Source organism: Ochotona princeps, chromosome 12 (genome assembly GCF_030435755.1).
Source record: "Ochotona princeps isolate mOchPri1 chromosome 12, mOchPri1.hap1, whole genome shotgun sequence".
NCBI classification, from domain to species: domain Eukaryota; kingdom Metazoa; phylum Chordata; class Mammalia; order Lagomorpha; family Ochotonidae; genus Ochotona; species Ochotona princeps.
The window spans coordinates 36,387,047-36,404,761 of record NC_080843.1 but is presented as its reverse complement, the minus strand read 5'-3'; the positions used below and the strand labels follow the sequence as shown (position 1 = coordinate 36,404,761).

General features: G+C 37.0%; 1 protein-coding gene across 2 annotated transcripts in view; it reads left to right on the top strand.

Moving 5' to 3' along the window:
* TDRD3 (tudor domain containing 3) overlaps positions 1 to 17,715 on the top strand; it is a 131,244-nt gene that overhangs the window by 22,426 nt on the left and 91,103 nt on the right. Inside the window, exons 2-3 of one of the 2 annotated variants that reach the window (XM_058670669.1) lie at positions 11,664 to 11,748; positions 15,267 to 15,332. In XM_058670669.1, coding sequence (XP_058526652.1) covers positions 11,664 to 11,748; positions 15,267 to 15,332 — 151 coding nt within the window. Of the gene's footprint in view, positions 1 to 11,663; positions 11,749 to 15,266; positions 15,333 to 17,715 lie in introns of those variants that run through there. The other variant, XM_004577438.2, reaches the window with a different exon arrangement.

Here is a 17,715-nt window from a genome sequence, read left to right as displayed (position 1 = left end):
TAACCTATGACTGATGATTGCAGACATTTGAGAAATGAACTAGCCAGTGGGAGTTCTGTCTGTCTGTGCCAAATAAAATTTAAAAAATTTTTTTTGAAAATCAAAGTTTGAAATTTCAAGAACTTATCATTGTTAATATGATTTTTTTTTCTGATTGTGAGAGAGAACTTACAGTCACAAGTTTTCATTGACCCACATCTTCAGGCCCATCTTCTTTCCCCTTTTAGACATTATCTCCATTGTGATTTTTGTTGGTGTTTTTTTTTTGTTGTTGTAATTTTTATGTTATTTAAGAAACTCATTTAAAATACTTAACTGCTCCTTGACCTTTTGACTAAGATCAAATTAAGAATGCTACTTGTGCCTGTCTGTGCTCATGGGTAATGAGAGGAGTGTTTGGTGGATACTTTGTACTTTGTACTTTAGTCTTTATACTGATGCCCTTCAGCATGGTGTTTCTGCCCTCTATTCATGCTGTTCTGGGTAGATGTCCTTGTGTCTTCCTGATTGTGGATCGTAAACATCTGTGTTTGGCGCTCAGTCTGCTTTGTAACTGTTCACTTATAACTACTTTGTTGTTCGGTGCAGTTATAACTTTGTGTACTTTTGACCACATTTCCATACTGCAGGCAAAAGCTAGATATGTTAGAAGATTTATTTTTCTGCTGTGCTCATTATCTTTCTGCTATGCTGACTCTGTTGTTCAGTTTTTCTAATGTGTCTTTTATTTCTGAAATTTTTCCTTCTAAAATTCCCATTTGATTCTTTAAAAATATTACTTATCTGACAAAATTCTTGTTTGTGTTCTCAGATCTTTATATATTGAATTTATTTTCTCCCAAATTTTACATTGTTAGGTCTACTTAATCTTTTTTCTATCATTTGGTTTAGGATCAGGTTTGACTCATTTTCCTTTTTCTATAAGTTTATTTTGGGTAATTTTGGTTTTTATTCTGTATAATATGAGTATGAAATTGTGGTGAATGCAGTTCTATTGATAAGTATTGTTTCTTGTGTTATAGGTGGTACCCTTTTCTGCCGAGCTTGAACTGGACACTTGTTTTCAGTTGGGGTCAGAGGTCAATCTGAGATATAGAAAGACAGAGTTTAAGGATCCATTCTCTGGTTTTTTTTTGTTGTTTTTGTTTTTGGTTTTTTTGGTGCAAAATTTTTGAAAATTGTGTTTATTTTTTTAAAAAAAATTTATTATATTTTTAACAATCTTTACATAGTTAATTATGGTAAAAAGGTTCAAGGGCTAAAGGGAATTGGGTAAGACTATTATTTCCATATTGTTTCCTTCATGTATCTGAGGTAAAGGGGGATATTGAGGGAGAATCCCCACCCAGTTTCCCACCCACCTCAGGTCCCAGATGTGGGGCATGCTCTGAGATACTTGCTTAAGTGGTTTTGATAGTTCACCAGTTATGGATCGCTGCCAGTCTTGCCACTCCGAGCACGATGAAGTCATTGAAGAATCCACTGATTGACATAGTTCATCATAGAGTCTCCATTTGCCTAGTATTTCACTGCCAACATATAGCTGAGGTGGTTGATTGACTTGTTCTGTCTTCTGTCTTTTCTTGGCTAGGATTCTGAGTCCGGCCTTTCGATTGGGGAGATCCCCAAAGAAACTTTGAGGTATTCCCAAACTAGATTCTTGTGCTTTCTAGCAAGCACAGGGTCCAGCACAGTCCATCACCATGATCAGCTGGTGGTTGCAATTGCTGGGTTGGTTCTGTTTTCAGTCCCGACTTGCACTGGAACCAATGGGTGTTGCAGTCCATCCTGGTTCTGCCCAGCACATACTCGGCCCTGACATAAACCAGTGGGATCTGCAGCCTCGTCAGAGCGACCCACAATAACCCCCAGCAGGCCCGCCCCCACCCTGGTTTGCCAGTATGTGCAGCAGATTAGTCCAGTCTGTCCCTCAACCCGTTTGGCTCTTGCACATGTCAATGGGTGTTGAAGCTTAGTTCCCTCTAATCTCTGGTCTTTTCTTACACTATTCTTCCACACATTACGGTGCTCTTGATTTATACACTCATCCTTTCTCTACATTTTAAAAGGTCCACTAACATTTTTTATCATGCTCCTCTATAATTTATATCTTATTTGTAGACATAAACCAACCAGTCAAGGTCATTAAAATCATGAATTCATGAAGAGTTCATGAATCAAGGCATTTAAAATGTACACAAAATATCTGCCATAGATTCTAAGCTAAGGATAATTTTTTTTTTTTAATTTATTTGTTTGAAAGACAAGGTGACAAAATTGGAATGGGGAGAAGGAGGGTGTAAGGAAGGCAGGGAGAGAGGCACAGAAAAACTTTTTTTTTAAGATTTATATATTTCAAAGGCAGAATTAGAGAGAGAGAGGGAGATACAAAGACAGAAATCTTCCATCCACGAGCGGTGTTCCACTGGACTGACAAGCCAGGAAGCAGGAGCTTCATCTGGGTCTCCCAGCCTAATGCAGGGTCCATATATCTGGGCCATTTGTTGCTTTCCCAGGCATTAGTTAGCTTGGAGTTGGATTTGAAGTGCAGTAACTGGGACTTGAATCAGTGCCCATAGGTGATGCCAACTCCTTTGGTAGTGGGCTTACCTGCCATGCCACAATGCTGGCCTCTAGAGAGACACGTCTTTAATCTGCTGCTTCATTCTCCAAATGACTACAACATGCAGGGCTGGGTGAGGCCCAAACCAGGAGGTCATTCTGGTTCTCTTCCCTGTAGTTTTAGGGGCCCACACACTTGGGCTGCCTTCCACTGCTTTCCCAGGCTCCTTAGCGGAGAGCTGGATTGGGAGTAGAACTACCAGGATTCTAACTTGGGCCCAGATGGTACACAGGCAGCTGCTTAATGTGCTGCACAAAAGTACTGTCCCCTAAGGATAGTCTTTAAAATATACTTTCACTTGATTGAGTCAGTACTTCTTAAATAATTACTTAAAATCTTAATGGATATATTCATTTACTTTGACAGCTGTTAACAAATTGCTACTACTGGCTTAAACCGGCCAGAGTTGTTTTTCTGAACAGCTCAACAGGTCCCAGCCAAAAGCTGCTGGAGGAATCAGTGAGTTGGCCTGCCACCTTCTGGTGGTTGCTGGCATCCCATGGCTTATTGGCCTCATTCCACTTTGTGTCTGTCTGCATACAGCCTCTGCCATGTCTGTGAATCGCCTCTGGGTGTGTGTCTTAAAACTTAATTTGCTTTTCACTTCTTATTTGATTTGTGGCCCAACTGGATAATCCGGATAATGCCTTGAACACACGATTTTCAGTTTAATTGTTTTTGTGAAGATTTCTTTTTCATTTTCGGGTTCCAGAGATTAGGACATGGCTGTAACTTTCTGTGGACTACTCAGGCTATTCAAAATATGTTTTATAAGTTAAAAAATGAAACCTTATTGCATCATTTCAGTTTCAAAAACTTGAACACCACCTTCCATTTATGTTTAAATTGTTCACCAGCTATGCCTTGATGTCTTTGTTTTACATTTTAATGTTGAATGTTAGGAAGATTGTACAAAATAGATGCCATTATGTTTTACACTGTAAATTCTGTTTAGGGCATAAGCTTTTACAATAATAGTATAACTTATTAAAACAATATCTGCTCATCTATAGGTATAATTGAAATACTTAAATGAATGAAATAATTAATAATAAAAATCTTATTGACATATTCAGTTCATAGATACTACATGTGAGTAGCATGTTAGAAATATGTAATTCATGTTTACCAGTAATGGAGCATATACACTTAAAAAAATTATTTTTTTGTTGGAAAGGCAGATACACAGAGAGAAGTATATACAGAGAGAAAGATCTTCTGTCTGCTGGTTCACTCCCCCTAGTTACCTCAATGACTGGAGCTGAGCCAATCTGAAGCCAGGAGCTTCTTCTGGGTCTCTCACATGGGTGCAGGATCCCAAGGCTTTGGGCCGTTCTCAACTGCTTTTCCAAGCCACAAACAGGGAGCTGGAAGGGAAGTAGAGCAGCCAGGAGAGGAACCAGCACCCACCTGGCATCCCAGAGAATGCAAGGCAAGGATTTAGCCACTAGGCTATCAGCCTAGGCCCACATATATACTTTTAAATTATCTATTAGTTATAGCCTTTGAAGAAATTCCTTTCATTGCTAGACATTTCATTATTTTCATTTCTTATTAGAACCAAGAATACTTTTTATTGTGTTTTTAAGAAATTATTTATTTGGAAGGCAGAATGATGGAAAATAGAAAGAGAACAAAAAAGGGAGATATGTTCCATCTTGCTGGATTACTCTCCAAGTGGCTGTAACAGCCTGGACTAAGCCAGGTCAAAGCTAAAAGCCAGTAACTTGATTTGTTGAGTCGCATGTTTTCCAGGTACACTGTTAGAAAATGAGATAATAAATGGAGCAGCTGGATCTAAAACTAGCACTCTGCTAACTGGATGCAGATGTCTTGAGTAGAGGCTTAACTCAGTGTGCTACAACACAACTTCCCAGTTCTTTTCAGTGTTGTGTTTTTTTTTTTAAAAAATATTTTGCAAGAAAAGGCATGCTGTGTCCAATATGGGATGCAGGCATCTTAACTATTAAGCTAAACAGCTGGTTCTGGGAAAATATTTTAATATTTTGAGTTTTATAATAAAAATAGAAGTTGCTGTTTCTTACCGTTTTATAGTTACTGCCTTAAAATTGCCATGTTCATTTATTTTGGTGTCAAAAGCAACTGTTGGAATAATGTTAAAAATCTTCTTTGTAACTATTCCACAACAAAAAAGCATTAGTTAATTGTTTATGGTACTTAAAATTATCTATTTCCAAAGGATGCATGCAGAATAGGACAGAAAATTGCTGAAACACTTCAGTTCTTTTTCCTATAGGGAGGTGCCTTTTGAATGCCTACTGAATGGGTAAAAGGACTATGTCACATTTCTATGAAAAAAAAATCCAAGTGTTTTATTTTATTTTTTCTTTTATCCTTACTCCCAACAAAGAAACAAGTATCAGAAACCTTTAAACCTGGTTTAGTGTCTTAGCTTCTAACTATGTATTTGTATTTCAATTGTGAAACAAGGTTGTCATCTAGTGGTCCGTTTAAGTACTGCATCTTTTAGGATTCATCACCTAATACTCTTCTAAAGGAAATGCTAAACAAACAAAATTAAAGGGTTTTAATTTTTCAGAGCTTTATCTTTAGAATTTTTGAATTACATATAGCTTGACAGAACATTTTCCCTGGAAGTTTTCCTTGCTATAATCTTTCAGTCTTTAAAAAGTTGATTTGATTGGTGGGTGACGTACTGTAATTTGGTCAGTGTAGATTATCATGATGGATAACAAGACATTTCATGTTGTCTCACGTAGGAATTGTTTGTGGATACTGATATTTGTTGTAGCTGTTAAGATTTGCTTGGGATACCCACATACCTTTTCAGAGGGCCTGGATTTGAGTCCTGATTTCATCGCCAGTTCCAGCTTCTTGTTCCCTGGGAGGCAGCAGGTGATTGCTCAAGTGCTTGGGTCTCTGACACTCATGTGGGAGAGCTGGATTAAACTCCTTGACTCCTGGCCTCAGCCTGACCCAGCCCTGACTGTTCAGCTATTTGTGAAAAATACTAGACTTCCCCCCTCCCTGCCATTTTTCTACCATTTGTCATAGTGCGCCCTCTTCTGAATTATTTAGTAGAATTCTGATCCTCCTATTTGTTGTGCTTAATAGAGATTTGGGATGGACTTCCACAGATTCATTTGATTTTTCTGCTGGTATACCAATTTATATTCTTTTCTGTTATTTTAATGTATCTGTAAGCTTTACTGAATATAATGATTTCATCTCTACCATGTTACCTGAAGCAAATTTTATTAGCCTTATTGCCTTAACTAATCTTGTTGTTGAATATGAATAAATAATTGATATGTGTTCCTATCTCTTGTATTTTTCTGAAGTTATATTTGTAAATACGAAGTTGAAATCTGTTTCCTTATTAAGAATAAGCAAGATGGTGGAATAGGGCAAGGGCACTTATAAACATATGGAGAAACATTAGCAGAAAGGGCACGTTCCAGAAAATAGGAGAGGACAGACTGAGGGCAGAGGTTACTGATGGACACAGGAAAGCAGGGGGAGACAATGGTGTGGTGTTGCAGTGATCAGTCACCTCAGCAGCATTCAGCGAGCAGTGATCTGAATTTCACTGGTGGAAACCACATGTAGGAAGGGGAGTTCACTGGAGGGGAGGGGTTCAGGAGACGAACTCAGACCAAGAACTGTCCATCCTGCTGGTTTGTTTGATTTTACCAGAAGGAGAGACAGAACAGCAGATTCCAAACAGGCAGTGCAGGAACAGGGTAAATTTCACAACCGAGACTCCCAGTAGAGCCAAATCAGGGAGGCAAAGGCTATGGAACAGGACTGCAAAGGCACTAAGCTGTGAGTGAACTCATTTCTGGCTCAGTGCATTGCAATGACCCAAAATAGGTTCAGATAACGCCCAGACCTAACAGCCAGCAAGCAGATCAAGAAATCCACGAATGGCACATCAGGCGTCATTTTGTATAGTGTGGCAAAGGCTTTGAGGCTGCAGGGACAAGAGTGAGCTGCGCATGAGCTGAGCTGGGAGCAAACTCACTGGGCTCAGTGCATTGCACTGGACCCACAGGGGAAATAATAATAAGTCTTTGGCAACTTACAACTCAAAATAGGTCTGTGTGGCCCTCAGACATAACAGCCAGCAGGTTCCTGCAAGATTAGCACTGCCAACAACCTAGCTATTTAGGACACTTGGTGTCTCCTAATCCTGGAACTGCTCGAACAGGAAATGGGAGAAAGGTTATACAGACAGTGGTGCAGCCCCAGCACAGGATCACAGAAGGTAGAGTCCATGGTGGAAGTCTAACATAAGAGCATAGATCTGAAACTCGCTGGAGGGAGTGGCACAAGTAACTGCAAACAAAGAACTGGGTACCAATCACAATAAGTAAAATCAAATTGCACACTGGGCAACACGGCTTAGAAACCTGTCCCAAGGAGAAGCTGCTCATCAAAAGTTCAATGACCAAGAGCAGAAAAAGAGAGAGAGGCACAATTAGTATTACTGAAGATTCCTGCAAAGGAGCAAAAGTCTTTGCCAACCTCAGAGTTAACTGAGGAATACATTGAGAAAATGGGAGATAGAGAATTCAAACACTTGTTATTAAGCTCCTTATGAACGAGATGCACATGAAGGAATTTAAGCAATATATCACACAGGAAATAGGAACACTGAAATAAAATCAAGCCAAATTATTGGAAATTAAGGACGCAGTAGAACAAATTAAAAAACCAATGGAAAGTCTCAATAATAGAATGAATGAAGGTAGTCAGCACAGTAGCCCAGAAGCTAGTTTGTTCCTTTTGGGTCTTGAATGTTAAGATCATTTGAGAGATCTTTCTGGCATGACACTGTGTGTCACTTGGAATTGAATAGGAGCAAGTAGCAAATAACCTAAACAACTAGTAGGTATAGTAAATGACAATGTATGTGTGGCACAAGTGAGTGAAACCTGTTTGCTTGCCTTTATACTAAGATTTGACAATGACTGCTTTATTTTCTGTTCTACCCATACAGTGAATTGGACTTGAGTTAGGGCTACCCCTTTAAATGGGGTGTGTGTTTTGTATACAGCAGGTCCAATGAAGCAATTTGATGTGGGAGTTTTTTCTGTTTGCAGAGACAGGTCAAAGGCCATATGATTCTCACTCTTCCTTACTGATGAGAAAAGGTGGCAATAGAGAACCACTGTCTGGAGCCAAGAAGTGAAAATAAGATGATAGTATATGTTTTATCAGGTTTCTGCACATTAAGATTCTTGATCTGTGACTTGAAAGTATCTGTTTTATTTGTCAAGTGACATCCGTGCATGAGCTGAAATCAGTTCTGGTGACTGCACTTAGGTTGTGTGACTTTACTGAATTCATTAGTGCTGTAGAAAAAGGGCCCTCCATGCCCAAATTAATAGATGATGATTCACTTTAAAACTGTTATTTCTGAAGTAAAGAAGTTAGGATTACCAATTAAGTGACTCTAGGACAGAATTTTAGCAACTCCTATTTACTAAAAATTTTTTTCCAAATTACCTTTTATAAAATTGTATTAAATTATAATTATTTTAATTGCATTATTTGAAAGTAAAATTACAGAGAAACAGTCTGATTTTTATCATGTGAAATTTAGTCCTTTGGTATTCTGCTTGTCAATAAAGCAGTTTCACATATGTTTTGTAATGGGGGTTTTGTATTATTTTGTTCGAAAATCTCCACTAGCGAGGATAAATGTGTGCTTCCGCTGAGTCTTTCAGTGAACAGTAACTCCCTGGAGTCCATTGCTTCTGCAGGGGCTTTGCCCTTGGGTTTTCCCCTGCTTAGAGATGACATGTGGGAACTGATGACAATTCTCTTCCCTTCCCTTGATGGGCCATCAGGCACACAGGTGAATCTGCTGTATTTGCTCCAATTTTAAGTTCCTTTGTTTCCCAATGACTACAGTTTAGGCTGCTGGTTCTTAGTTTTTTTTTTTTCCCCATTTTTTGTTTTAATGTTTTGAATCTTGAAGTAGGTTCTGGCATTCAAAATTTTATTTTTATCACTTACTTTATTCCTGTGGAGTTTTAAATGTTTACAGAAATGAAGATTAATTTTAACCTCCCAAATTATGGTTAGCCTAGGTTCATTGTCTCTGACAGCTGTCCAGTACGTACCAAAGAGTATCACACTGAACCTGATAGAGCAGTCTATTTTCCCTAATACTTGGTGACGGTTTCAACCTCAGTGACTGTAATCCTTCTAGGACACACAGGGTCTTTTTAAAGCTTTTCATCAAATGAGAAGTCGCGTGAGATATTGCAATACACACAAAAGTATAACCCAAAAGAACATGTGATATGATGAACAAAAATAGGTAAAAGAAAATTACTCAAGCACCAAATGCTAATAAAGAACCACACACCACGCTTCCATGGAGGAAATTTTGTAAATGGTCCTGGAATACCTTCCACTTTCCTGGAGGTGATCAACAGTTCCAGATGTTTGCAGGCCATCGGCACTGTGACGCAAGCAGCAATCTTTTCACTCCAATAAAGCCTCCAATGGACAATACCTGTTTAGAATGATATTTTGCATTCTGGGAGGAGCATCCCAGAAAGATGTGTTTCAAATGACAGCATGAAAGTGTTAGTATTTTTTTCCTCCATAAGGTATGCTATGTTAGCTTCTAGATATCAGTTTTAGAGGAAAACGTCCCAGTACCAAACTATCTCATTTGCATATCCGTGCACAGTTGTCAGTGGGGCTGACAGAGCGAAGGAATGGGTCTCCTTGCTCTCAGCTCGCTTCTTGGCTCAGTTACAACTGTGTTACAAGAAAAAGTCAAAATGCTGTCAAATCATGGTCCTAAGTAATCATAATTGAAATGTAAATTTACTTAGATTCACAAGAATCATAGTGTGGCAGAACACACATCACAACAAAGGGTCACAGGTGTTACTTGGGGATAGATGTGGGTGGGTCTCCTATTTCTCTGTAATTACACAATAAAGCCATAAAACTTAAATCCTGTGATTCTTTTTCAGAATATGAGTAATAATCAAGAAAGAACTTATACAACCTGGAAATTGGGACCTGCCCAAGCAATTAACTTAGAGGAGCTTCCACTGAACTTAAAAACTCATTATTTCTGGTTCTGGTTCTGTTTTCCCAGCATATCATGAACCCAAAGAGAGTTTATAGTGTTATAGAACATTGATGAAGTCAGTTGTTATTTAACAACAGTGCATAGCTCATCACATTCTTATAGAAGTAGATTGGCACTTAAGCAGCTTTTCTCAGAAAGCACGTGGATAACTTTATTTACTCTTATCCTTTTAAGCATGCGAGAAGATAAGTTTTGATATCATTTATTCTGTTTTTCAAGAAATAGGAAATAAATAAGGATTCCATATATCAAGAAGTCTTTCCTTAGGACAGAGAGACTTTAAAAAGTGAATAGAAAATGGTGTTACAAGGTACAATTAAAAATTCTTTTGTTTTTCAACATTCATCAGGTTCAAGACATGTTTTAAGAAATCATAGCAGCCAGTTAGTTAAGTCCTGAGAGTTTAACCATGTCAAATTGTCAGTGCAGCCTTTCTATGCATTATTTGCAAAAGAAACTTTAGTCTTTTGAAATTAAGATTAGAAAACCAGAAAGTCAAAAGGAATCAGATCAGAAAGACCTTACAGCTTTCCATTGGAAGCATTGTTGGAGTGAGGGAGGGCCTCCTGTCAAAATATTTTGGACATATTTCTGCTACAGCTTTGGTTTATAACCTTGTTTAAACACTCTCACAAATATTAGTTGTTATTGTTATTTTACCTCCACAAAGTCAAGAAGCAAAATGTGTTGAGCATCCCCAAAAACTTTTACCTTGCCTTTTTTTTCTTTCCAGTCCTGCTGATTGGATTACTTTTGCAGCATTTCTTCTTGCTAGCTGTTGCTCTGATTGAGCCTTGTTTTCAGGAATGCATATGTCATCTCCCATTGCAAATCTCACTGTTTAAAATTTCCAATAAAAGTTATACTCTTGCCTATAGCTGATTTGGGTACAATAATTTTGACTCTGATCACACTGAATTGTGTCACCTGAACCAATTGACATGTCTATGATTTTGGCTGGTGTGTCTTCTATTAATAAGTTGTCCTTTTCAATTGAGCAAAAAGGAGATAAATTGTTTTTCCTTTGCAGATTGATCTGCACTATGTAGGATTTATCTGAAATATCTTGAGCATCTCCTTCCTTCTTTTCTTATTTACTTATTTCTTTTATTATTTGTTTATTTGAAAGGTAGAGTTATAGAGAAAGAGAAGGGAGATACAGTAAGATCCTACACTCATTGGTTCATTCTCCAGATAACTGCCGTGACCAAATCAGAGCCAGACTGATGTTTGCCTGCATTGAGAATTGTAGCTTGAGCCACTGTACCACAATGTTGTCCCCATATTGTTTTGCTGTTTCTGTTTGTTTTAGTTTTGTTTTATTAATGTGGAATAAGGGGGTTTAGGGGAAGGAGAGAAGAGAGAAACTGACCTTTCATCTTGGGTGTAATTATAGTGGCAGGGGCTTAGGGACTTGGGCCATTTTCCATTGCTTTTTGCTCAGGTGCATTAGCAGGGCACTAGGTAAGCCAGGTAGCTGGGACTCATACTGGCACTCATATGATATGCTGGCATGTGAGGCTATATTAGAAAGTCCAAATCCTCTTCATATTTAAAATGAATTTAAGTTGCTTAGTTCTTTGTAATATTTCTTGATAAACTTTGTATAAAGCATTGATAATTTTGCCATTTTTCTACCAAAACTTTGCTGTAATTTGGATATTCGTTCTTGCTTCAATTTTAGCAAAACCATGGTAGTTCTTTTTAGACTGATACCAATTAGGTTATATTCAGACATGTTATGACAGATTAATATGAGTTTATGGTAATGCAAATTTTAAAATCTAGTTTTTTTCATAATACACTGTTCTTATGAATTCTTGAAGACTTAGTAGAAGCACTTTATAGTAAAGAGAAAAAATGGACATGTAGGTTTAAAGAAAGACTTTGGGTTAATTTTGCTTTTAGGTAATGTTAACTCATTTATTTTAACAGGTATCTTTCAGATGAAGGCATTGAAGCTTGTACAAGTTCTCCTGAAAAAGTGAATGTAAATGACATCATCCTGATTGCTCTCAATGTAGGTTACATTTATTAACTCATAAACATTTTAAATCTGTTTTCATGAAGATTGTCTCTAAACAAAATTGTGATAAGTAGTATGGAAAACATCTTTTTGTACATTTTATGCTTTAGTAGTGTTGAATTTTGTAGTCTCGTGGCAACTGATTAACATGTATTATACAGAAATTAATGAAGAAGGACAATCCTTTCATTCATGTGTTAATTGTAAAATTGCATAACATTTAAGATAGCTATAAAATGTTAGTAAAAGCTGGTTCTTTACAAACAATGGCTGCTTAGTTTACTGAGGCTGCTTTACCTAGGCTTTAGCTTTTTGACTATTGTGTTTGTCATGAAAATAAAAGTAATGCTGTTGTAGAACATTTTAGAGAATACAGGAAAACAAAATAAGAACACTAAACCTGTACATATTAAGCATATATAATAACTGTTAATGTTTTGGTAAGTAATTTCTTCACCTCTTCTTCCACTTGACCCATAACTAGATTCGCTTTCGGCTGTTTTTTTGTTCCAAGAGTTACCAAAATTATCTGAAGTTAAATTTGTGGGCAAGTCTTTTTTTTTTTTTTGAAGAATTATTAATTTTTTTATTGGAAAGGCAGATCTAAGGAAAGAAGGAGAGATGAAGAGAAAGATCATTCATTCACTGGTTCACTCTCCAAATGGCTGCAATGGCCTGAGCTGAACTGATCTGGATAGGTGCCAGGAACCTCTTCTGTGTCTATCACACGAGTGCAGGGTTCCAAGGCTTTAGGCCATCCTCTGTGGCTTTCCCAGGCCATTGGCAGAGAGCTGGATAAGAAGTGGAGCAGCTGTATTAGATCCTGGCACTTGAATGTGGAAGATTAGCCAACTGAGCCATTGCACCTGGACTTTAGGCAAACCTATGTTTTTTCTAATCCTGAAGTTAATCCTCTGGTAGTTTTTTTTTTAATGTTTTTATGTACTAACAATCTTTTAGTAGTGAAATTTATATATTATGATGATCAATTGGTGAAATTCCTAGGAAAATTTTATCTGAAAAATCCATCGTGGCACAACTGATACAGAAGCAAAATGTGGGTGCCATGAACACTTAACATGTAAATAAATACGTGGATTTCTTTTAAACAAATCAGTTTATATTTAACAAACTAAATTTGATTTGAAGAGATGAAATTTGTGTTGTTAGCTTTTATCTTTCAGTTTGCTTGAATTGTATTCAGTAAGTCTATTGTGTGATCTTTGTTTCTGAGCTGAGCATTTAAATCGTTAGTAAAGAACCCAGCATATTGATGCCAGTCTGTGGCTAACCTCAACAACAGAGCTTTCTAAAAGTAGCTTGCTCAGGCTTGCTTTGTATTTCGTTAAGATTATGTGTCTTCATGTTTTAAAGGAGAGTCCCTTATCTTTCTTTGTAAAGTGGGGAATATAAATATTAAACAGATGACATTGAAATCCAGGATAGAGTTTTGAGTTTGAATACTTGAGTTATTCAGAAAAAGTCATAGTCTTAAGTTATTGAGCACTGTTAATGAAAATTGAGATTTTGTATAAAAATATTGTTTTGAACTTTACTGAATCATATGAGTAGACAGATGTTTTGAAAAATATTAATATATTTTTAGAGGTTGAGTGTTTTTCCTGCATTACTTTTTATGTTTAATATAAAATAGGTGGGACTGGTGTGATAGTATAGTAGTTGAAGTCCTTCACCTTGCATGAACCAGGATCCTATGTGGGCATCAGTTCATGTCCCAGTTGCCCCGCTTCCTGTCTAGTTCCCTGCTTGTGGCTTGGGAATGCAGTTGAGAACGCCAAAAGCCTTGGGAACCCTGCACCCGCGCATGGGTCACCTGGAAGAAGCTGGCCTCGGATCAGCTCAGCTTGAGCTGTTACAGCCACATGGGATGGAGGATCTTCCTTTCTATCTCTTCTCTCTGTACATTTGACTTTCCAATAAAGATAAATAAATTTGTATATATATATATTTTTCTACCTATGTGTTATTTTAGAAATTTGGACATAATAGCATTTGAATAATAAAGTTCATCTTATAGCATTCATAAAGTGACAATGGGTTTAGGTTATTTACAAATTTAGTTGTCATTTTCATCTTGCTATATTCTTTGTGTGTGTAGCACTTTAAAAGTTATGTTAGCTTTGATTATTTTTTTTCTTTAACATGGCAACAACTTTGAGAGATAGTATTCATGTCATTTTTCCATTTTATGGAAGAATAAAATAATTGCATTTAGTAAATTTGTTTCCGTGTACAAGGTCATTTGGTTGATTATTACAGTTGAGAGGAATTGAAGTTTGAGCTTTTTTTGATCTAAAACTCATTATTTTATATTACTGTCTCTTAAGTTGAATTAAATTTCAGTTACTGATAAAAACTACAAATGAAGGACCATAGTATATCGTGACATTTACTTATATTTTGTTTATTAAGATTTAAATATTTCAACTTTTGAGTGCCTTCAAAACAATGGATATTTAGTGAACTATTGTGCTGTTGATTTAAGAATTACTAAAGATGGTAAAATGTACACATTTTATATTCATTAAAGTGACCAGGATGGCTAAAGTTCACTGAATGCTTGTTTTGTGCAAGACGGTTTGCTAAGTGCTTTACGTTTATTAACATTAATCTTCAAAACAGGTGTTTTGAAGATTGAGACAGCCAGCGTGAGAAAGTATTTTTTACCTACACATTATTCTGTGGTTTTCAAATAGAATAGACATAAAGCATGAGATATGGGATGCCTTTCTTTTCACTCTAATAAGGGACTGAGTATACAAAAACTTAAAATTAAGTGCTTGGATTTGGGGCTTAGTTTGCATAGCAGTTCCATTCAGGTACATCTCACTACATTGAGAAATAAGAATCACAGTGTTCAATGACTGGACAGGCTCTGTAGGGGTTATGTAACTTATATACTTATTTCTTAAGCTGCTCACATTCTAATTATTACTATAATAGGTGTTCAGAGAATACTATTCTACCTCTGTATGTGTTTGTTTCACATTACAGTAACTTCAGTCGTTTGGTGTTTCTTGTTAAACAGAAGTTTCTTATACTTTATGTGATTGTACCTACTCATTTATTTTATTTTTAAGGTGATAAAGAGCTACCGTTTTGCTATATTTTAAGGAATAACAAGATGCTACAACTTTTATCATTCTAATCTTACTATCTCAAAAATTTAAAAAAATTTATGAAGTACATAATTAGATCTTTGTATGAATATTGATAGTTCTCCTCTGAATAAAGACCGTCATTTTTATATTAATTCTAGTTTTATCTTAATTGGAGACAATTTGATAAGTTAGCTAAAAAAAGGTAGCTAAAGAAATATGATCAGATTAAGGCCACTTATTACTGTTAACTCATAGCTTACTGGCACACTTTAAATAGCTAGTATGTGAGTCTGTTATTAACTATAAATTATTTTCATTTTTTGTTCATAGGTAATATTTAGAATGACTTTTTTCTGTAATTCTATTTTAATAATAATATTTTCATTTTAGACAGATCTGAGAACAATTGGCAAGAAATTCCTCCCCACTGACATCAATGGTGGAAAGATTGAAAAGGTAAAACCACTTACTCCCAAAATTATGATAACTATAATAAATATAAAAACTGCAGTTGCAAAATGTCGTGGAGGTGAACTAGAGACAAAGTCTTTATTATGGTGACTACTTGCATACAAGGAAAATTAGCAAGAATTAAACATTTTGTGACTTCCCAACACTTTTCAAAAGTATTTATTTCAGGAATTAGGACTATGGCATACAATGGATGCTGCGACCCGGTGTGCCAGTATAGTTGCTTTGTTTTTTTAGAGGTATGTGGGGAGCATATGCCGGCAGGTTCTGGGGACCTGCATCCTAGTGTGCTTGGGCTCTGGGCAGGCAAGTAGGGCCCCAGGTTGGTTGAGACACCATTAGAGGACTGGCTTTGGGGATTTGTGCACTTGTGGACATGGGGGATCTCTGGATTGCTCAGGGAATGGGGTCTGGGGATGTGGGGGAGAGAAGAAATATTGTTTAAATGTAAGATATTCAATAAAATAACAAACTTAACTGTAAAATGGTTAATAGTTCTTTTTAAAATTAAAAAAAATATTTAAATGATGCTTACATGGTTGATCAGCATGGAAGGGATTGAGGGTTATGGAAAAGTGGATGTGATCATTGTTTTCAGATTTTCTATTTCTTTTTCCTGTATCTGGGTAAGGGGTAGACAAGGGGAGAAGCCACGCCCAGCTTCCCACCTGCTCCAACACCCGCGGGTGAGGAACGGGCACCCACTGTTGACTCAGGATCCTAATGTGGCATACGCTCTGAGGGTTCTGCCCAGGTGGTTTTGAATGTTCTGAAATGCTGTTGATCTTGCCAACCCAAGGATGAGAGAACACTTTCAATGTGCATTGTATGACATAGTTTACCTTAGAGTTTCCACTTGCCCAGATATTTGCAGTTATTGTTGGTTTGGGGTACAATCCAATTTGTTCTGTTCTCCCTCCACTGCTATGGTAACACCTGTCTTCTGTAGTCCCCCATAGGTTGCAATGTATTCTGTGTGGATCTGAGCCAGCCATCCACTACATCTTTTCTACTGAGGAGGACCAGTTTTCACAGGTGGGCCCGGGCCAGGTGATGTAGACCCCATCGGACTCCCTGCCCCTGGGGCTCATAGACCTGGCACCCACCTAGGTGTGATCTAGACTATTCTCAGCCAGATTTTACCTTTTAAACATTCTCCGTGTGGCTTTAGTTTATACATAATTTTACATAAAATTTTCATGAAATAAATTTACAAAATTTATATGTAAAGTAAGCATGTATAAATATACTTATTGAAAGACTTATTTATTTATTGAAAAAGTAATGTAGCAGAGAAAGAAAAAGAAAGAAAGACAAAGAGAAACATCTGTCTGATACTTTACTTCCCATATTGCCACAATGACCAGGCTGGTGAAGGCCAAGGCCAGCAAGAATTTCCATGTGAGTCTGTGGAGTGAGTAGCAGTGGCTTAAGAGCTTGGTTCATCTGCTGCTGCTTTCCCAGGTGCTTTGTCATGGAGCTGGATTAGAAGTAGAATAACAGGGTTGGCACGGTGTTATAACAGGCTCTACCTGCAGTGCTGACATTCCATACTGGATGTCTGTCTGTGTTCTGGCTCGAGCTAGGTTGACTTCTGTAATATAATCAGTGCAAACCAAGAGTCTTGTTCTGTTTTTTCTATGATAGGGAAAGTCAAAGGGAAGAGGAGTGTATATCTGAATTTTGAAGCAAGTCTTCATAATCTCTGTCATCACTGATTATTTTCAGAGAAAGTAGAGTGGAACAAACACTGATATAGTAGTTTTGCTCAGGTTCTTATCTCCATCCGCATTCTCACCCCCTTTCCCCTAACATTATTTTGAAGTTTCTCTGTTTTCTTTGTGAGGCTTACCTATAATCTTGACACGGAGGTTTTGGACCACAGCTTAGGAAGTGTTGAGAATAGAAAGGTGTTAGTTTTCTCCAGAGCTTATATAGAGGAAAGATGACAGTTTTCTCTAGACTTTCTGTCCTAATGTAAGTTTTCCTGTTGAATTTTTGTGTTTCCTTAGGCCTGCGAGTTCAGGCCCAGTGTTCTAACATTTCCTTCAGACTATGTGTATTTGATTTTTAGGCCATGTAAGCTTGGAGATTGGAGGAAGTTTCGCAACTTTTTGTTTAAGTTTTTCAGGACACACTTTATGCTTCTTGGATAATACAGGTGCAAAACATTGGGACAAATGATGGAGGTCATGACAAAAAGTAAGGAAGTATGAATGTTTAATATTTTTGTGTTTTCTCAGTTTAGCATTTTTGTTGCAGCTATTTGCATAGCTTTTAAAAGCAAGGCATAAAAGTGAGGTAATACATGTTAGTGTAAAAATACTTTGCTATGATTCTATACACATGAGGATTCTGTGCATTGCTG